The 21,245-nt window shown below is 41.5% G+C and overlaps 2 protein-coding genes across 6 annotated transcripts in view; one reads left to right on the top strand and one right to left on the bottom strand.

Moving 5' to 3' along the window:
- Positions 1 to 1,540: 1,540 nt before the first annotated feature.
- On the bottom strand, positions 1,541 to 20,874 carry ACAD8 (acyl-CoA dehydrogenase family member 8). 3 transcript variants are annotated; one of them, XM_044258235.1, is made up of 12 exons: positions 20,658 to 20,732; positions 19,496 to 19,620; positions 14,864 to 14,964; positions 14,328 to 14,497; positions 13,453 to 13,562; positions 12,964 to 13,040; positions 12,425 to 12,562; positions 10,218 to 10,353; positions 10,025 to 10,122; positions 9,545 to 9,697; positions 8,783 to 8,885; positions 1,541 to 2,226 (listed from the first exon to the last, which is right to left on the bottom strand). In XM_044258235.1, the coding sequence occupies exons 3-12, from the start codon at positions 14,894 to 14,896 to the stop codon at positions 2,174 to 2,176; spliced, it is 1,071 nt and encodes a 356-aa protein (XP_044114170.1). In that variant the 5' UTR covers positions 14,897 to 14,964; positions 19,496 to 19,620; positions 20,658 to 20,732; the 3' UTR covers positions 1,541 to 2,173. The 3 variants fall into 3 exon arrangements, with proteins under 3 accessions (XP_044114170.1, XP_044114169.1, XP_044114171.1); XM_044258234.1 differs by lacking the exon at positions 19,496 to 19,620 and having other exon boundaries at positions 20,658 to 20,874; XM_044258236.1 differs by lacking the exons at positions 19,496 to 19,620; positions 20,658 to 20,732 and adding an exon at positions 19,132 to 19,166.
- Positions 20,405 to 21,245, top strand: part of THYN1 (thymocyte nuclear protein 1) — a 5,726-nt gene continuing 4,885 nt past the window's right edge. The window contains exon 1 of one of the 3 annotated variants that reach the window (XM_044258240.1): positions 20,405 to 20,524. The gene's annotated coding sequence lies outside the window, so the exon portion shown is untranslated. Of the gene's footprint in view, positions 20,525 to 20,980; positions 21,111 to 21,245 lie in introns of those variants that run through there. The other 2 variants (XM_044258241.1, XM_044258239.1) reach the window with 2 other exon arrangements.

Raw genomic sequence — 21,245 nt, 5'->3', positions numbered from 1 at the left:
TAGTTGCTGTTTTCATCACGGTTGTTACTCGATTCAACTCAGATCAATTTAACAATTATCTTAAGTAAATACTTATGCAAGGAACTCCTTGTGAAAATCATGAGATATAGGAGATAATCTGCAGAAAAGTACTTTGGAGAAGTGTTTTTAAAATAAAAGTATAACCAGATAAGCACTAAAGCAAATAAGTAAATAAGATACTTCTAATTTACTGAATCTATAAAAGATGAAAATTTTAATGGGTGACCTAAACATTCTTCTGTTTAAATGGACATATAATCAGAGCAATCAGATTTCCCCCTGTATAACTGTATGAGTTATTACAAGGGGAGATAGCTTAAAGAAATTATGAAGCCAACTTGGAAATCCAATTTTCATTGAGGCCATCATGTAGAGCCACAACACTACTTGTGCCCCAGTGTACTTAGTAAATGTGTTTGTTTTTGCTACCACATACTGAATGAATATGTTATCTAATTTCTAGCCTTCCAGGCCTGTAAGTCCATCCAAGTTAAGTTGTGTTTGCTTATCCGCGTATATCCTGCACCTAACATAGCACCTGGCACAGGTTTTTCCTTAAGACATATTTGTTCTGCTCCTTTTGGCTTCATCTATGGAACAGCAAAATAAACAGTGACAGAAATTAGCTTGAAATGTCCCTAACTTCTTGTCATAGAGGTCAAGTCCCTTGCTCGGGAAACTGAACTCTGAATAGTAATGATGGGTGACAGTGTGGGTTGCATTTGTAGTAACTAGCATCTCATCCTTCTCTTATGAGGGACACAAATAGAAAGACATTAATACAACACCTATTTTTGCTTCAAATCTGAACAGAAGCCTTAGAAGTAAATGCCAGAAAGCAGCCCAATTACCAGGGAGACCCTCATGTTCCATGTTCCACAGCAAACATTCTAAGCATGGGTCTGTATCTGCTCACTTCTCCTCTTTTCTTTACCTTTCAAGCTTGAGCTCAATTTCCTCAGACCTTAATTACTTCCAGAACCTACAGACTGGACATGCCTTATCTTGTCTTTCCCTACTCATGTTCATTCTGCATGTGCATTCCAAGAACGTTCTTACTGACAAATTATCTCAACATATCTTCATTAAAAACCTTCTCAGTTTCTCCAATTAGGAGATAAAACCCACACTTTGGTTTTCATAACTCTCCATCCAGATTCAACTTACATTTTCTTTCCATCCCAAGCCAAGCCCAAAGCACAAAAAAACAAAGTTGCAAACAGGTCCCATACAAATTCTGCACTTTTCCTGGTCCTGGTTCCTTTCTGTCTAAAACTGACTTTCTTGGTTCTCTTTATGTATTACACATTTTCATAAAAGTTTAATTTTAATTTCTACCTTGTTTATGAATCCCTTCCAACGTTATCACTTTTGCCAGGTCACTCTCTCCTCTATATGCCTATCATTTCCTTAAACTCAGATAGAAAGAAATTATGCTCAAAGTACTTATTAGAAAGGGTTATAGAAACTTAAATACCATTCTTAGACCACATGTTTCTAAAAAAGAAAACAACAAATATTCAGAGTTTCAAATAACTGCAGCCCTTGATATTCAGAAAGTGTACAAGTGCAGATATACCCTAAATCACACCTAGGAGTAAGGTTTCCCAAATACTCATTTTATCATTACTTACATTCACAGGAGTACTACAAAGGAAATGCAACCCACAGAAACCTTCTGCATCTTTAGTTGAGCATAAGAAAAGATAGGAGGACATTTTTTGTCCATTTCTCCTTTCCCACACCTTTGCTTTATCATCAGGAGAAACCCTCAATGGAAGTGCTCAGATCCCTGGAAGAGGGATTCAGTGAACCACCAAATGCAGACAAATCAGGACAACATGGATCCAAAAAAGAACTCTGACTTGGTGATGAGTCTTCACTGGTCACCTTTTTTCATTAGGAGTCTTCTTGTTGTTGGAGTGTCTTGTTGTTGTCTTCTTGTAACATTCTCAATCAGGGCAACTCCTCTAGTTCTGCTGAGGACTCTGTCCCATTCCTATAGCTGATGCTGCTTCCACCACTTTGGGTCTACCTAGAAAAGCTCAGCCCTTCAGTCTCATCCATGATTCATCTGTAACTAAACAGTCCACATGAAACCTCTGATTCGAGTTGTACATTAACCATCACGTGTGAACATCAAGTCTGGGTACTACTCCTGAAACAGGCTTCGAGAGATCAGCATCCTCATCACTTCATTGCTACCTGCAAGAGGGAGGAAGAATGAAGGATTTAGTTGCAGCAAAGTCTGAGAGCTTGGTAAAGCTTAAACCAAGGTGTTCCAAGCCTCATTCAGGGCAGTAGCAGCTATAAACCACAACTGTTGCTTTAACCCTGAGTGGGATGGGATTATCACAGACTTCTCTGCAGAAGAAGACAGAAAAATGTCAGGAAGTAAGGAATGAATCTACTCTTTAGAAACACCTCTCCTGGGACAGGGGAAGACAGCCAAGTAGGAAAATGCTGAGCTCACCTCCTCCCATGGATACAATAAGGTTGCAACTATGTACGGCACAACTCACTCTGTGAACCTAAACTCTAGCAGAACAGCTATTCTATAGCTAAAGATAAAAAGAAAAAGTCACATGAGAAGGCTGGAGGGGTAGAGACTATTGGGAACCAAACCCACAGCACAGTGACCCACAAGCAGGAGCACAAGATCCACAAGCTAGTATATGGAGGTCTTTCCTGAGGAGTGAGAAGTTCAAGTCCCACAGCAGACAGCCCCTGCCCTGGAGATCTTCACTGGGAAGATGAGGCCCCATACTATCTGGCTTTGAAAATCAGTGGAGCTTAACTTAGGAGAGCCAGAGGGCTACAGGAAACTGAGACACTACTCATAAAGGGCCCACACACAGTATCAGTCAGTCATTCAGAGCCCAGCACAGAGGCAGCAGTTTGAAAAGCTCCTGGGTCACACAGGAGGGAGGTTTAATGACTAATTTTCAGCTGTGTGCCAGAGAGGCAGAGATCTGTAGGAACTTTCTCTGGGAATGGAAATGTTAGCAAGTGCCATTTTTCTTGTACTCCTACAGCTTAGTTAGCCAGATGCTTCGGAAGCAAGATCTCACACCCACTCTACCTTGCTAGCACTGCTTGTCCCACCCTGGCATTCGCCTGCAGATCTTTTGGGCTCAACACACTCAACTCAGCACACATCCCTCCAATCAGGTACTAACCACCATACCTGGCAGGCAACCCCAGTGGGGACCACTGCCCGCCCCCACCCAAAGTCATTGCCGCCCACTAACACACCCCCAAGACTCACAGGTAGGCCTTGTAGCCAGTTACCAGCATGCCCACAGTAGTCACAGCCCAGACACAACAGGACGACACATGCAGACCACATAGGGGACACCCTGGGAGTGCCTGGTTCTAGAGACCAGGAGGGATTGCACTACCGAGCCTCCAAGATAGATGCCTTCCATACAGGGCATTACTTTCAGGACCAGGAGAGTCTGACTTACCTGATACACAAAAACAAAAATGAGGAGAAAAGAATATTCTCCATATTAAAGAACAACACCTCAGAAAAAGAAATGAACAAAATAGAGATAAGGCATTTACTTGATAAAGTTTCAAAATAATGGTCATAAAGATGCTCAGAGGCCTTGAGAGAGGAGTAGTCTAATTTAGTGAAAATTTCAGCAAAGAGACACAAAACATAAAACAAAAAACAGTTGCAGAGTATAGTAACTAAAATGAAAAAATACACTATAGGGAATCAACAGCAGATTACAGGATGCAGAATGGATCGGCAATCTGGAAGACAGAGTAGAATAAAGCACCAAGCTGAGCAGCAAAAAGAAAAAAAAGAATTTTAAAAAAGGATAGGTTAAGGGACCTCTGGGACCACATGAAGTATACTAACATTTGCACTATTGGGGTCCCTGAAGGAGAAGAGAGAAAGAGGCAGAAAACTTATTTAAAGAAATCATGGCTGAAAACTTCCCTACTCTGGGGGAAAAAAGAGACATCTCATTTCTAGAAGCAGAGAGAGTCTCAGACAAGATAAATCAGGAGAGCCATACCACGATATGTTTGTGTGTATGTGTGTGTGTGTGTGTGTGTGTGTGTGTGTGTATGGTAAAATTACATATAAAGAGAACTCTTATAAGCAAATAGTTATGTACAAGGGAAAACACCCATAAAGCTATGAGCTGATTCTTTTCAGCAGAAATTTTGTGGCCAGAAGAAAGTGGCATGATGTTATTCAAAATGCTGAAAGGAAAAAACCCTATAATCAAGAATAGTCTACCTTACAAGGATAGATAAAGAGTTTAGCAGACAGGGGTACCTAGGTGGCTCATGTGTTAAACGTCCAACTCTTGATTTTGACTCAGGTCATGATCGCAGAGTTGTAAGATCAAGCCTTGCAATAGGCTCTGTGCTTAGCACAGAGTCTGCTTGTCCCTCTCCTTCTGCTCCTTCCCCCTGTTTGGGTGCTCTCTCTCTTTCTCTCTTAAATAAATAAATAAACAAACAAATAAATAAATAAAATAAATCTTAAAAAAAAAAAGTTTCCCAGGCAAACAAAAGTTAATGGAGCTCATCATCACTATACCAACCTCAAAAGAAGTGTTAAAGGATTTACTTTAACTTGAAAAGAAAAGGCAATAACTAGGAGTAAGCAACTTATAAAAAATAAATTTCACTGGAAAAGCAACATTTAACATAGGTAGTGGATCAATCACTTATAAAGCTAGTATGAAGGTCAAAAGAAAAGAAAAAGTAATTTTAAAATCACTTATTTATAGAAAATTAGTTAAGAGGCTCATAAAATATGATGTCAAATACATAAAATGGGAGGGTGCTAAAAATGTGGTCTTTTTATGTGTTTGAATTTAAGCAACCATCACTTAAAATAGACTGCTATATAATAGGGTGTTATATATGAACTTCATGGTAACAACATATGAAAAACCTGTAAGAGATGTACAAAAAATAAAGAGAAAGGAACCCAAGCGTAACACTAAGGTAAGTCATCAATCACAAGGGAAGACAGCAAGAAAAGAAAAAAGAAACTGAATAAAAACCACCAAACGACAATTAACAAAATGGCAGTAAGTACATATCTAACAGTATCACCTTTCCTTTAAATGTAAATGCTTCAATCAAAAGACAAAGGGTGACTGAATGGGTAAAAACAAAACAAAACAAAACAAAACACAAGGCCCAGATATATGTTACCTACAAGAAACTCACTCCAGACCTAAAAACAAATATAAACTGAAGGTGAGGGGATGGAAAAAGATATTTAAAAAAAAAATTTTTTTAATTTATTTGACAGAGAGAGAGATCACAAGTAGGCAGAGAGGCAGGCAGAGGGGGAGAGGGAAACACCCCCCCCACCCCTGGCCCAGCTGAGCAGAGAGCCCAATGTGGGGCTTGATCCCAGGATCCTGTGATCATGACCTGAGCCAAAAGCAGAGGCCTAACCCATTGAGCCACCCAGGTGCCCCAGAAAAAGATATTCTAAGTGAAGGAAAAATTTTTAAAAAGCTAAGGTAGCAATACTTATATCAGGCAAAACAGATTTTAAATCAAAGACTATAACAAAACATAAAGAAGGTAATTACATAATGATAAAAGAACTGATCCAACAAGAGGATATAACGATTATAAATATCTGCACACCCAATCCAAAGCCCTAAGTATATAGAGCAAATACTAACAGATATAAAGAGAGAAACTAACAGCAATACAATAATAGTAGGAAACTTTAATACCCCACTTACATCAATGGACAGATCACCCAGACAGAAAATCAGTAAGCAAACAGTGGCTTTGAATGGCATGTTAGAACAGACAGGACTTTAGGACTTCACAGATATATACAGAACATATCCAAAAAAGTCAGAATACACATCCTGTTCAGGTGCACTTGGAAGTGCACATTCTCTAAGGTCACATGTAAGGAGACCACAGAACAACTCTCAATACATTTAAGAAGACTGAAATCATATTAAGCATTTTTTTCAACCACAATGGTATAAAACTTGAAATCAATTACAGGAAAAAAATGGTAAAAACACAAGGAAGCTAAACAACATGCTATTAAATAGCAAATGGGTCAAAAAAGAAATCAAACAGGAAATAAAAAAATACCATGAGAGAAATGAAAGTGGAAAGACAAGTTCCAAATCTCTGGGACATAGCAAAAGCAGTCTAACAAGCAAGTTTATAGTGATATAGGTGTTCTTCAAGAAATAAGAAAAACTGGGGCACCTGAGTAGTACAGTCGGTAAAGTTAGGGACATGAGTTCAAGCCCCATATTGGGGGTGGAGCCTACTTAAAAAAAAGAAAAAAAACAAGAAAAATCTCAAATGTACAATCTAACTATACACCTGAAGGAATTAGAAAAAAAGAACAAACAAACCCAAAGTTCGCAGAAGGAGGAAATAATAAAGCTCAGGGTGAAATAAATGAAACAGAGACTAAAAAAAACAACAGAAAAGTTCAATGAAACCAAGAGCAGGTTCTTTGGAAAGATACACAAAATTGATAAATGTTTAGCCAGACTTTAAAAAAAAAAAAAAAAAAAAGAGAGCGAGAGAGAAGTCAAATGAGTAAAATCAGAAATGAAAGAGAAGTTACAACCAATACCACAAAAACATAAAGGATTATAAGAGGCCACCATGAAAAATGATATGCCAAAATGAGAAATGGACAACCTAGAAGAAAGAAACAGATAAATCCTTAGAAACATACACTTTTCCAAGACTGAAACAGAAAATCTGAACAGACTGATTATGAGTACAAAGTTAAACTGGCAATTAAAAAAACTCTGAACCAGGAAAAGACCAGGACTGGACAGCCACAGAGGGGAATTCTACCAAACATTTAAAGAAGAGTTAATATATTTCCTTCTCAAACTATTTCAACTGTTTAATTACTGTGTTGACCTCCTGAAACTAATATAATATTGTATGGCAACTATATTTCACATTAAAAAATATGTACCTACAAAAACACACGAAAAGCCCCAAAGGACATTTTCTGGATTTACATATAAAAGGAATCCAAAATATTAATTCTGAATGTGGAAACATGAATTTTATTTTATTTTTCCTATATTTTATAAGCTTTCAACAATAAATATATCAATTTCTTCTGTAATCAGAAAAGTAAATTTTAAGAAGACAAAAATATTTTCCCTGAAAGATCAACTTCTTGCTTCATTTTTTTTTTTAAAGATTTTATTTATTTATTTGACAGAGATCACAAGTAGGCAGAGACGCAGGGAGAGAGAGAGAGAGGAGGAAGCAGGCTCCCTGTTGAGTAGAGACGCTGGGCTCTATCCCAGGACCCTGAGATCATGACCTGAGCCAAAGGCAGAGGCTTTAACCCACTGAGCACTCAGGTGTCCCCTTCTTGCTTCATTTTATAGTGGCTTTTAATGTAAAGAGAGATATGAACCTCCATAAAAATAAGTAATCACATATCTCAAATAAAATCAAATCTAAAACTGCAGATTTATCCTATTACAAAGTCCACAATGAAACAAAGTGAGACTAGAGCCCCAAATTTTCTGTAAGCGGATGATGGCATGGCCTCAAATAAATGTACCTGGCTTTCACCATTTCTTCTTTACCTACTAAACTTGTCATTCCTAAATGCAGGGTAGGGAAATAACTTTACAAGTAAACACAAAAAAGCCTATGGGGAACTTGAGCACCAGTGACCGAGCTCACTGACATTATTTCAGGGATGAGATCTGTAGAACAAAGCAAGTCTAACTTTTAGAAGCCTGTGATTCGGACGTAACATGTCTCAGAATGTGGTTCCCAGATACCCAGCAGCAGTCTCACTTGAAAAACTTATTAGGGATGCAAAATACTCAGGCCTAAGACCCACTGGCTCAGTACCTCTGGGTGTGGAGCCCAGCAATCTGTTTTCACAAGCCCTCTGCAAGATTCTGGCACCTCCTCAGGTTCAAGAATGCTTTGAAAATGACAAAGACACCAATGCCCTCAGGTCTTTCCTGTGCCTCTTTGGAAGCAGCCCCACACTGCATCACTGAAGGTCACTTAGATAAGCTTTTGCCCCACCTGGCTCCTACCACGTAACTAACCCTAACCACATAACCACTTCTGGCTGCCTACGCCAACTGAGAGAGGAGTCACGCAGTTTTAAAACATGCCCACTTTGTGTGGAGAGTGGAAAAGGCCAATGCTCTGAACCAGCCCCTAGCAGTTCACACATTTTCCAGCCCATTCCAGTCTATGATTGCCAAGAAAAATACCCATATGATTTAGTTAACTGTACTGTTTTTCTGAAAATAAATAAATTGGAAAAAAAATTAAAAAAAAAAATCCATTAGCAATATTGATAGAGATATTGTCAATTTATAGAGGTTGCCTGTGATCCAATCAGCTCACATCTGCCCTGTACAGAAGTTTTGAGATCCCTGAGAATCAAGTACTTTATAAAAGAGTTATTGTTGAAGTTTTCAAAATGCTTTCCCACATATTATCTGAATTTGAGTGTTCTCTAAACTTTGCAGAGGAAAAAAAACAGAAATGGAGTGATTTGATAGCTTACTCATGGTGACAAAGCAGAGCCTCCGGACTCCCAAGCTAGTGCTCTGTATGGCATCCACAAACACCTCCAGAGCGGGGTCAGGAGAAAGAGGAAGGAGAAAGACAAAAGACAACAGGGCCTGATGGAACCCTCAGAACCAGTCAGCCTGGGGACAGACAGGCTGGGGAAAGTGGTGATCCTATAAGCATTCTGGAGAACATCTCTGGCAATTTTTACCTTCTAGGATTTGATGGACCCTGGAGTCCCGCACATACTGCTGAACAGCATAGTCCTTCAGGTAGCCATAGCCTCCATGCATCTGTAAAGCCTGGTTGCAGATCTTCAGGGAGACAGGGATTAGACATCTTTGACTGGGGGAAGACTATGGAACATAAGGCTTTTCTTTCTACCCCAGCCCCCAATCTGGCAGTCTGCTGTAAACTAATATGAGGAAGAACAACCTACAGATAACAAGCCGAGCCCAAAGAGGGGCTCCGTATTCTGTGTGGTTAGATGACATGGAAAGTTTACCTACTAAACTTGTCAGTTCCCACCAGGCAAGCAACTCAGAGAGCTCTGCCTTTCTTGCTTTTATTATCTGTAGGGGACAAGCCTCCCACAAGCACTTTGAATGGGATCATGTGAACTTCCTATGATGCCATCTAGTGACAATGTAGCCTCATGTGGAAATAGTTCTGCCCTTGACATTTTAAGCACGCCTAGTGCTAAATTTGAGCAAGAGGCATGGGGCTGCCCCAAACCTTCTTCCAAAGGTAGTGTCTCGTCTAGAACACAACAGAATGACAGTGACAGAATTGAGTGTGTAATGGCACAGAGTTCTGAGAGCTCCCAAGCAGGCCTCTCATGAGTTCATTTATATCCTTAAGCCCCAAGGTGATCTTTGCAGCACCCCAGGAGTAGACTAAGGGCTCTTAATATCCCTGGACCTAGTAGTTGCCCTTTGTCCACCCAAGACAGCCAGAGGGCATCAGCACGCACAGCAAAGCATTCATCCGTAGCGAAGAGCTTGGCCATGGAGCACAGGGCCACTGCATCTTCCCGCTCCTCCTGGAGAGCCACTGCCGCGTTGCGGATTATCAGCCGTGAGGCCACCAGTCTTGTTGCCATATCAGCCAGTTTGAATTGCAGGTACTACAGCAACAGGGGAGAAGAGAACCAGACAAGATACACAGGCTTAGACCAGCACTGATCCGGGACCCTCTATAAGACATCTCTCATGAGGTACCTTTTCTAACTGACCCCAAGCTTCAAAGACCCTGCCTCTTCTACAAAGAAAATGTACTACCTTGTGAGTTCCAAGCCTACTTTCCTCCTGAAAAAGATTACTGATTAAATCAGAACACAAGTTCTAAGATGGGGGCAGAACTCCAGTGAAAATTCATAGCCTCACCCTCCAAGAGAATATCGGCAGAGGCCCCTGAATCTGGAAAGCAGATTCAGGGGCCTCTGGGAAATTACCTGGTTATTGGCCAGAGGTTCTCCAAACTGCTTCCGAACACTGAGGTGGTCTCGGGTGAGGATGACTGAGGCATGAGCAGCTCCTAGAGAGCAGGAAGCTGGAAAGGAAGAATGTGAACATTTCAACTGAGCCAGGACAGTGCTGCCTGCCCCACCCTGGCCGCCTCTCTGCCCCATCCTGCTGTGTTCTCACCAACATTGATCCTCCCTCCATTCAGTCCTTTCATGGCAATGACGAAGCCCTGTCCTTCATTTCCAATTCTGTTGGCAACGGGCACTGCACAATCTTCAAAGATCACGGCGCGGGTTGGCTGTGAATTCCACCCCACCTGGCAAAAATCAGGGACTATATGGCTGCCCAACAGGGTGGCATTCAGGACAGTGACTCTTCCCTTCAGCTTACAAGCCCTTGCCTGCCTGTCCAATTTCATCCCACTCTGTTCTCTTCTTTGCTCACTACCTTGGGGCCAAACTGAACTTTTTTTTTTTTTGGTTTCCCAAACAGGCCATCTACTATTGTTTCTGCCCAGAATTCTTATGTTGTTTCTTCTAATACTCTGGATCTCATCTCAAAAGTCATGACTTCTGAGAGCCCAGACCTATCACAGAAGTTTCAAGCTCTCTTCACTATTTTATCGACCTGTATTATCCCTTCTATAGCACAGAGCACTACCAGAAGGTACCCTGCTTATGTATGTGTGTCCCTACTTGCTGACAGGTAATCTCTATGAGGACAGAGCTTTGTCTTTGTTCACTATCCTACCCCTACTGTTTACAAATGCTTGGCACATAGTGGGCACTCACCAGCTGTCGAATGAGTATACAGGTATCCTTCCAAATTTCCCTTACATAAAAAAATATATAAAGCAAAACCAAGAATTAAAAAAGAAAGATAAAAGTATACACTTAAAAGTGAGAGAAAACAGAAACTGAAAGGAAGAAATGATACACTTTGTTTCTAGAAATTATTTGCAATTTTTCTCTAGGCACGAAACGTGACAGCTTTGGTGTTCTGTCAACAGATGTCACAGATACTGTGGTGGATACTACCTATGTGTGTTGAAATAATCATCACTGCCTTTGTAAGTTCCAACAACCTAAATCAGTGTAACTTGATCCTGTAAAATTATGTGTCAGACTATGTAAGTCTGTCCCTGTTGTATGACCCAAAGCAGACATTTCTAGAATTAAGACATTCTACAGATATTTATCTTACATAATACATACACAACTTACATACCACAATCACAGCTTATACATCTTACACAGGTAAGACAACGTATGTCTTATGAATTCAAATAAGGCTAGGGGTGACTTTTGTATCCTCCCTCACCCTAGGAGCCAGCATCATGCTTTGCACATAGTAGGAATCTAGTAAAAACCTACTATACTATAAATGAAGAGGCACTACAACCTCTAACTCTTTGGCAGTTTATAAAATATCAGGAAAGCTCATGAGGGGAAACATGGAAACCCTAGGAACTAAAAAGGAGAAGTATAGGGGCACCTGGGTGGCTCAGTGGGTTAAGCCCCTACCTTCGGCTCAGGTCATCGTCTCAGGGTCCTGGGATAGAGCCCTGCATCAGGCTCTCTGACCAGCAGGGAGCCTGCTTCCCTCTGTGTCTCTGCCTGCCTCTCTGCCTGCTTGTGATCTCTCTCTCTGTCTCTGTCAAATAAATAAATAAAATCTTTTTTTAAGAAAAGGAGAAGTATAGTTAGGGGTCATTTCATTACCTGACTTCTCCCCTAGAATCCTAACTATAACAGTACATAGTAGGGGAGATGACTATTCTGGTCCCCTGACCTAACAAGTCTGAATGGGTCTCATCTTCCCACAAGCTCCAGCTATGGACTCACACATCTACTATTCATGGTCTGGCTATGGGATTGCTAGGTCCTAGCACTGTCTTTTCAAAGCACCTGTGGAAATACTCTCCCTTATTATTACTGAAACACAATTATCTCCAATGAGTTTTCTTTTATTTTTATTTAAAGATGAAAAGTAGCCCATATGCTTTTCATCCCTAAGACTTTGAGTCACCACCAGATCTGTAAGTATTTCTTCCTGGGATAAAAGAATGTGGCAAAATAAGAAGCTGGATAAGAAATACAGGCCAAAAGTGAAGGTGGGACAGATGTCCAAGAAATCTCTCATGCTAAAAAACAGGCAGCTGATCAGCTTACTGAGGCACTCTGCCATGGTGCCAGAGGTGTGATCCTTCAACCATGCCCTAGTCTATTCTATATGCTCCTGCTGAAATCCTAATAGAAGCAACTGTGTCCAAGTCAAGTTAGCAAATATGTTACCTATTCCCTAAAACAGAACAGAGGTTGGTCTGGCAGGTGCCAGACTCTTGAATTGTTTGAACTTGCATTATTTTGTGTCCAAGAGCCACTCACCTTTTTTTCCTTCTTGCCAAAGCTGAGGCCAGGGGTTCCTTTCTCCACAATTATACAGGAGATGCCTTTGGGGCCTGGTCCTCCTGTTCGGCATATGACCACATAGATGTCTGATTCACCTCCACCACTGATGAAGGCCTGGGGGTCGGAGAGGGGGTGTACAGGGTTAAGGAAACACATCCGTCCCTGGAGCCTAACACCCGGGAAAACAATCAGAGTCCTCCTGACAGTAAGCCACCAAGAGGCATGATGGTACAGAGGGGTAAAGGAGGGGTAAAAAGAACCTGTGCTGACTGGGGAATTGGGAATCTAGCTGATGAGGCTATAAAAAGGACAGACAAAAATGAGCAGGATTATCTGGACTCAGATCAGAAAACTGAGAAAATAAAGGTAAATAAAGGGAAACCGGTCAGAGGTTCTCTACCCAACGTGTAAAACTCCTAGGAAATACTAATTTGTAGATAGCAAGGATCCAGGTGATGTCAGCAGAAAGGTGGAAACAATCTCCAAGGTGTTCTATAAGGTGGGCATGCTGGTACCTTGGAGCCATTGAGGATGTAATGATCTCCTTGTCGTTTCGCTGAGGTCAAAAGGGAGGCAGCATCACTGCCACTTCCTGAGGCAGGGATCAAAAGGAAGCAGAGAAGGTGGGAGAGAAAGTCAGTGACGGTAAGGGGGCCCCAGCACAGTTCCACTTCCAAGGAAATCTTCCCTTATAACCAAGAGCTCAGTGTTTCATACTTCAAAATGCAGATAGCCAGAGGAACTCTCTGTATTTGGTGAAAACTGTGGACAGCAATTAGACCATTTTCCATCTCCCAACACACTGAATACAAGGAGGCTCCCACGTGCAGCCTGGAGAGACTCTGCCCTAGAGTACTCTTAGGCTTGTGAGATCAGGCCATGGGAATGTGTTACTCTGCAACCCAGCGTCGTGGCAGATGTGTCTCAGTGGGATGAGAGAGTGCTCCATGATTTCACCTGAGCAGCACCCCCACTACGTCTTGCTGGTGGTGTGGCAAACCCACCTGGTTCAGTGAGGCAATAGGAAGCAAACTTCTCCATGGTACAGAGCGGTGGGCAAAATTTGTGCCTCTGTTCCTCATTTCCAAAGGTATCAATCATCCAGGCACACATGCTGATATACCAAGAAGAAAAGACAATAACAGAGCTAATATGGAGAAAAGGAAATCTGAGGGGGGAAGGGAAGGGGCAAGAGAAGACAAGCAGCCAAGCAGGAAGAGAGAGTGGGAAGAGGAAAGTCACCACCGAGAAGATTCGACTTTAAAGGAAAGGCCTGGTTAAAACATATTCATGGAACCTGTACTACCCAGAGATAAGCAGGGCCAAAGTGTTTCTCACTTGGATGTCCATGCTATTTTTAGGTTAAATGAGTTCCCTAAAAATCAGAGAGTTATATGTACTTAGACAAATTCCTGGGGGGATTCATCTTTGGGTTGAGAAAGATGGGAACAGGACCCTGACCACTCTCCTGCAGAAGTTTCTTTGCTTCCAGCTCAATCTAGGATTTGTGAGAAGGCAGACAGACCTCATTTGCTAAGCAACATACAAATAAGATGCCAGATTCAAGTCTGAGAGGCAGCAGCAGACCTAGAATGAACTTTTTTTTTTTTTTTGAAACAGAGAGTGAGTGAGTGCATGTGCTCAGGAGTAAGGGAGGCGGGGTAGAGATAGAGGGAGAGAGAGAGAATCCCAAACAGGCTCCATGCACAGTGTGGAGTCCGACATGGGGCTCAATCCCACAACCCTGAGATCATGACCTTTTATAGTCTGGTTCCTCAACGGCAATCAACTTGAAAAGATGAACTTTTCCCTATTTATCTGAAATTTCCCAGTCAACCTGATGAGTACTTCACTGTGCTCATCAAGCTCTGGCACTCACTTGTGGATGCTTATATAGGCTGTGGTGCTGGTGCAGCCTGTCGCCAAGGCCTCAAAGATGACAGATGTATCGAGCCGTGACAGTCCAGACCCACCTACATCTGTTCGTACATAGACTCCCCCAAAGCCGAGCTGAGCAGCTTTCCGCATTGCATCCACTGGGAACAACTCCTACATACAAAAAGAGAACAGGGTCATCAGTGTATATCCTACCTTAACTCAACAGGCTATCTGTTATCTACAGTAGCAGTTAAAATGCATTCTATAAGCACTGGTTTTCTAGCATAAAAGTTCCTTTTAATCATCAACAGAACTGCCTTGGTTTTAAGAGTATACAAATCTATGTACAATTAAAAAAATAAACAAAAAACTAGTCCCTACAAGATGAGGGAAAGAATCACATTACCACTACTCTCATTTGCATTAAGAGTTGTGCAAGGGGAATAAACACAGAACAGTCAGGACTACAAGGGGACGAAGACAGGGTCACTACAGGGGGCATTTGCTGGAATGTCTTGCCATAAGGAAAACTCCCACCTTCTGGTCCCACTCTGCCATATTTGGAGCCATCTCCCGGGTAGCAAAGTCAAAGGCCACTTTCTGAAATTCTTTCTGCTCTTCATTCAGTCCCACGGAAGCTGTGGGTAAGATTGCATATACTCAGTGCCAGGACAGGGGTCAGGGAAGAGTAGTGCCAATATCAAGAGGTGTGAAGTTGAGACAGGGGACATGCTATAGTATTTCTCTTATGCAGTATAACCTTTAACATCCATAGAATGGCCTTGCCCACCATTAATATATTATATATTATCTGTTGATAATATCTGATATACTATCCCTTTTCCCTTCTTCTTTCCTCCCCAGTGGATCGGCTGGCTTAATTTACCTCCCAATTGCTTATTCTTTCGGTACTCTTATTTATCTCTTCCTCTTCATAAGTCCACATTAAAAAATAGTAAACATACACTGACCCTCAAATTATAGTAAACATTTTTTTCCTTTAGGATGTCCTACCTCTTCTGTATTAGTATCCTGGGAAAATCTGTCCTATCTGTGAATCTGGATAGCTGTCTGTTTCAACATATTCATTTTAAAAGATCAATAGGGGGCATCTGGGTGGCTCGGTTGGTTAAGCATCCGCCTTTGGCTCAGGTCATGTTCCCAGGATCCTGGGATTGAGCCCCATGTCAGGCTCCCTGCTCAGTGGGAGCCTGTTTCTCCCTCTCCTCCTGGCTTATGCTCTCTCTCCCTATTTCTGTTCTCTCTCTCTCTCAAATAAACAAATTAAAAAAAAAAAAGTCAATAGGAAAAGGAAGATATGTGTACTTTGGTTTACCTTCAAATTAAGGGAAAGATCTTCTAATAAGGCTATGCATTTGGCAAATCCCAGACATTCACTGATAACATTGATGATGAAAAAAAAAGTCTTCCAGTGTTGAAAACAGGGCTAAGGCCCTACTATATCTGTTTTTAGCCAATGGATTTAGCATTCTCAGAACATTTTCTATCATAAACTATCAGTGATGTTACTTTGGGTAATTCCTTCACTTTTGGGCTTAAGATACTTAAAAGCTAAGGACAGAGAATTGACATCAACAAATACACAGTGTGGCCTCATTAGGAGAAGTTTCTTTAGAACTTTAAACACCTAATAAAAGACTACACCAAAGTAGTCCTTTATCAGAGGTGATGTTCTTCAGGAGAAAGAGAACTATTTCTACTAACATAAACAGAATGACTACCAATTCACAGTATCATTACTTCATACATTTTCTTTAAATAGCCAGTTCCCCAAATGACACAAACACTATTTTTTACAGATTTAAAAAAAAAACCGCAGAGAGTAAGATCACGCTGAATTAGAAAGCAGACATCAAAGTCAACTAGCTAATTAAGTAAGGTATAAAATATTTTTCTTATTCTGCAGTGATGCAGACTTCCAGCTAGCAGCAGGCCAGAGCTGAAAGTAAACAGCCTAGGCAAATCTCCCGTGAAAACCACCTCTTGGCAATAGTGTAGCCAATTCAGAAAAGATGGGACCACAAATCCGGGGAATCTGCATCAGGATCAGCAACCTACACAGAGTGACTCAGACTTACGTTGTTCAGATTTATGTCTCTTTTGTTGTCTCTTACTATTGTCACTTTGAAAGGACAACCTGCCGCAGGTGTGTAAGAAAAAATAGAGTGTATGCCTATACTTTTCCAAGTGAAGCCTTGAGGTACAATATAGGGCGGAAAGAAGAAGTGCAAGGCTCTGTATTACCTACTGAGGTTTCATCCTTTAGTGCTAAATATGTGGTCATTATGAGGTGATGCTAAAGAGCATTAAAGTAAGACTATGGAGCCACAATTAATAAGAATTTATTTCAGTGCCTAATAGTGATGCATAATCCTTCCATTAAAGAAGAAGAGCAGGCTGCAGAGTCAGTTTCTTTAGGCAGACATAGGCAGCAGTAATGGCTGGCTATGTGAGCCAGGAAAAAGCAGTCGGTCTGTATTGGAGAATCTCAGAAAGGAATACTTATAAGGATGAGAGATTAGGCTACTTTGAGAAACCTGGATAGAGCAGAAATTTATGTTGGCTGTTACTCACAGAAATATGGTTAGGAATAATAAATTCATGGTTCCTGACTGAGAGGTCATTCATTTGTTTGCAGAAGTCTTGCAGAAATGCTCTTGTAGATCATAGCTTAAAGACCATTCACAAAAGAATATTTATTGAATGTCTACTATGGAACAGTACTGGGGTTACAAAAATGAATATAGTCCATTTACACAAAGGATAACATAAATGGTGATAATGTAAATCTTATAGTATAAAGAGAAGTGCTACAGAATTTCAGTCCCAGCAAAGAGCTCAATAAACATTTACTATTATTTTTATTAGAGTAAAACAAGTAGGTCAAAAAACAAAATGTTTTAAGAAATAGGTTTGAATTGTATCCTAAATAAATATCAGGGAACTGTATGAAAATCTTGTGTGCAAGTATATACAACGTAATTACACATTTTTGAAATACAATATCCAACCCACTTTTTGATAAAGGAATGCCAATAAAATGAGAGCACTACTTGGCAGAAAAAAGCGGAAAAGGCAAGTTAAAAAGCAAATTATACGTAAGAAAGCATGGTAACTAAGTAAAAACACCTCAGTTCCCAGAATACATTAAAAACAAACAAAATAAAAACTAGATTTAATGAAGTTGGACAGAGTTACTAGCAGAGTTCAAGAAGCCAACACATAGTAAAATGTAAAATGGCAAAGCTAAATAGAAAAAGGGCCTGGAGCTCCTGAGTGGCTCAGTCCATTAAGCATGTGACTCTTGATTTCGGCTCAGGTCACGGTCTCAGGGTCATGAGATCCAGCCTGGGTTGAGCTCTGCCCTTGGAGCGGAGTTTGCTTAAGATTTTCTCTTTCCCAGATGCAGATAAAGGGGAACCCTCTTACACTGTTGGTGGGAATGCAAGCTGGTGCAGCCACTTTGGTAAACTGTATCGAGATTACTCAAAAAGTTGAAAATAGAGCTACCCTATGACCCAGCAATTCCACTACTGGGTATTTACCCCAAAAATACAAATGTAGTGATCCAAAAGGGAACCTGTACCCCAATGTTTATAGCAGCAATGTCTGCAATAGCTAAACTACGGAGAAAGCCCAGATGTCCATCCACAGATAGATGTGGTGTATACACATACACAATGCAACGCTACTCACCTACACACACACACACACACACACAAAATCTTGCTATTTGCAACAATGTGGGTGGAACTAAAGGGTATTATGCAAAGTGAAATAAGTCAATCAGGGAAAGACAATTATCATATCCTCTGATATGTGGAATTTAAGAAACAAAGGATCATAGGGAAGACAGGAAAAAATAAAACCAGAGGAAATCAGAGAGGGAGACAAACTATAAGAAACTCTTAATCATAGGAAATAAACTGAGGGTTGCTCCAGGGGAGGGACACGGGGGAATGGGGTAACTGGGTGATGGATTAAGGAGGCATGTGACGCAATAAGCACTGGGTGTTATGTATGTAAGACTAACCTCTACCTATGAAACTAATAATACATTATTTGTTAATTAATTGAATTTAAGTTAAAAATTTTTTTTGCCCTTCTCCGCTTCCCCTCCCCCACTGCCACATGCCTCTACATGAACACACACACACTCTATATCTGGGAGGGAAAAAAAAAGGAAGGAAAGTGGGCCCAAATGAGATGAGGAAACCCCTGATTGTATAACAACCTAAGTGTAAGCAACAGGCAAAAACAAATAACTAAAGAACATAAGAATCCTAAATGCATCCAAAGTAGAAACCTCACTAGAGAATCAACAGTTCTATTTGAGAACCTTGGTGTTTCAAAGAATGCTTGTGACATTGCAGCAAAGTGTAGTGGAAGAACACTAGACAAGCAATCAGGTGTTTGAGCTCTGGTTCTGAAGTTATTAAATGTATTAAATGTACAACTTTGAGTAAGTCAAGTACCTCAGTCCGCTTCAGTTATCCCATTGTAAAATGAGGTGGCTGCATTAGACACTGAGTAAATTTCATCATCTGTACGATGAGGGAAGTATACATAATGAATATGTATACCACATAATAAGTAAAATACAAATCATAATTCTCTTAAAAATCATTTTTCACTTATTAAAATATGCAATGAAACAAATGTTTGTCAATCACTCCCATTAATTTTATATTCTAGTATGTAGAATGATACACTGAAAGGGTAGTTTCCTTTCATTTTACTAATTAAGAGGTACTTTATTTTAAAAAGGTGTAAAGGTGGGGCACCTGGGTGGCTCAGTGGGTTAAAGCCTCTGCCTTCGGCTCAGGTCATGATCCCGGTCCCCGAGTCCTGGGATCGGACTGCTCATCGGGCTCTCTGCTCAGCAGGGAGCCTGCTTCCTCCTCTCTGCCTACTTGTGATCTCGGTCTGTCAAATAAATAAATAAAATCTTTAAAAAAATAAAATAAAATAAAAAGGTGTAAATGTACCTCATGGGCTCAACCTACACAAGCAGCTGCTAGAAATACTGTAGCCTATGTAACCTATTTGTTATTTAGTATTTAATATTAATCTATTAAATATTTAATACATTTGTTACCAAAACAACTCCTTATTTGCATTGTTATCAGCAAGGGTGACCTTGTTTACCTAATTCCAATTGCTAGAACAGGCAGCACCGTGTGAAGGAGTTTTAGGACAGGGAGAGGAAAACGGTATTCTATCCTAGTGTATGTCATAGATCTGGGTGTCAATCAAAGGGATTCATACCAAACCTGTTATAAAGAAAAGTGACACTTATTAAAAAGATTTTTTTTTTCCAGAAGAAAAAAACACGATTATGTAATGGTCAGAGTCACAAAGTCGCCGGTTATTCCCGGTGGGGCTAGGCTCACCATCACTCCCCGATACTCGTATCCAAATTATTTGCCTGGTGCCTGAAGACATTCAGGTCTGTCAACTCTGGGTAGTTTCCCATTTTCAGTAGTAATTATTTTTCATTGGGAATTTCAACACTAAAAGTGTTTTGTAACTATAGGCGCTAAGTCACAAAATTTACCTGAACAAATCTTGCATCACTTAAAGGAGCTTCGCTTCATCTACCACAACCAGCCCGAGCTATTTACATCTATACTATCCTTTTCCACCTAGGATTAAGACAAGACAAAACACCACCAGGAGTTTCTATGCACCCACTACTTATTTGAAAGTAGGGATAGTAACAGAATCTCCCTCAGAGTTGTGAGGTTCATCATAAAACACTTATTGTATTCATAAGTAAATGAATTTATTTATTTATTAAACCTGATATCAACGTATTAAACTTGTTATCAAGAGGTTGATACTACCAAGTATGTTTGTGGAAGACCTGAACAATTAACAAATATCATCAGCAACCAAGACCAAGCTGTATTCTCCTATCTTCATTGGTCTTCAGAGGGCCCCTGTGACGTAGGCAGGAGGGAAGATAGGGTTAAAAAGCCAGAGGACCGCCTGCAGCACGTGTTTCCAACGCCAGGCTTCCCACCCACAAGTTTGGGGGTGGGTGAAAGAGTAGCAGACCAGGCCCATGGGCGCCACAGATGGAGACCGCAGAGAGTGAGGGCGGTCAGAAAAGCCAATCCGGTGAACAAAATGGGGAGACCAGCCGGCGGGGAAAGCCCATTAGGGAACCGGCAGGTGAGCCTGGGGGTGGTGGCCCTGGTGACCGCCAGAGCGAGCCGAGGGTGACAAGCGCTCTGTGGGCGCTCAGACCACGGCACCCCCTCCCCGCCCAGGGACCGGACACCTGCACCAGAGGAGTGAGTCTTACGATCTATGCAAGAGACCAAGCTCCGGCGACCGCTCTTGGCGGGGGCCCGCACAGCGCGGTGCAGGTAGTAGAAGCACCCTCTCAGCCGCCCGCAGCCGCTCCGCAACATAGTAGCAGCTCCTTCTCCAGCCAGAACCTGCGCGCAGTGACCTGGGGCAGGGCACAGACCAGGCCCCGCAGTGTACCCTGGGCGCTGTAGTGCACCCAGCGCCCTCATGGCTCAGACGCAGCCGGGTCTATGCCAGAGCAGGACTACAACTCCCAGAGATCCCCAGGGCCGCGGCGCAAAAGTGCCTTGTGGTACTTAGCTCGGGTATTGGCGGGGGACTCAGTGCCGGCCTTCTGGAGCCTGGTTGGGGTTCTGTCTGCGGAGTTGTGGGATCAGTGGCTCGGAAGAATGGTGAATGCATGACAGAAAGATCAGGGAGAGAACCGATGAGACTTTAGCAGCAGGTTTTGTAAAATGGAAATGGGGTCGTAGATAACTGGGAAGGATTTGAGGGGCCCAAGGCCAGTTGCATCGGTGCTCCGCAAAAGTCCCTCGCGGCTGAGACTCAGATTTCTCTCGTTGTCTCCATCTTGCTTTGC

Source organism: Neovison vison, chromosome 7, assembly GCF_020171115.1.
Source record: "Neovison vison isolate M4711 chromosome 7, ASM_NN_V1, whole genome shotgun sequence".
Lineage (NCBI taxonomy): Eukaryota > Metazoa > Chordata > Mammalia > Carnivora > Mustelidae > Neogale > Neogale vison.
Note: the sequence above shows the minus strand (reverse complement) of the source record. Positions and strands in the feature narration are given on the sequence as shown.

Coding starts and splice junctions, on each gene's coding strand:
- ACAD8 (XM_044258234.1), bottom strand. CDS start 20,874: ATGAGGGCGCTGGGTGCACTACAGCGCCCAGGGTACACTGCGGGGCCT. Junction 14,965..20,657: donor CTTGGTCTCTTGCATAGATC/GTAAGACTCACT, acceptor TCTTACCCACAG/CTTCCGTGGGACTGAATGAA. Junction 13,563..14,327: donor GCCTATATAAGCATCCACAA/GTGAGTGCCAGA, acceptor TTGGTATATCAG/CATGTGTGCCTGGATGATTG.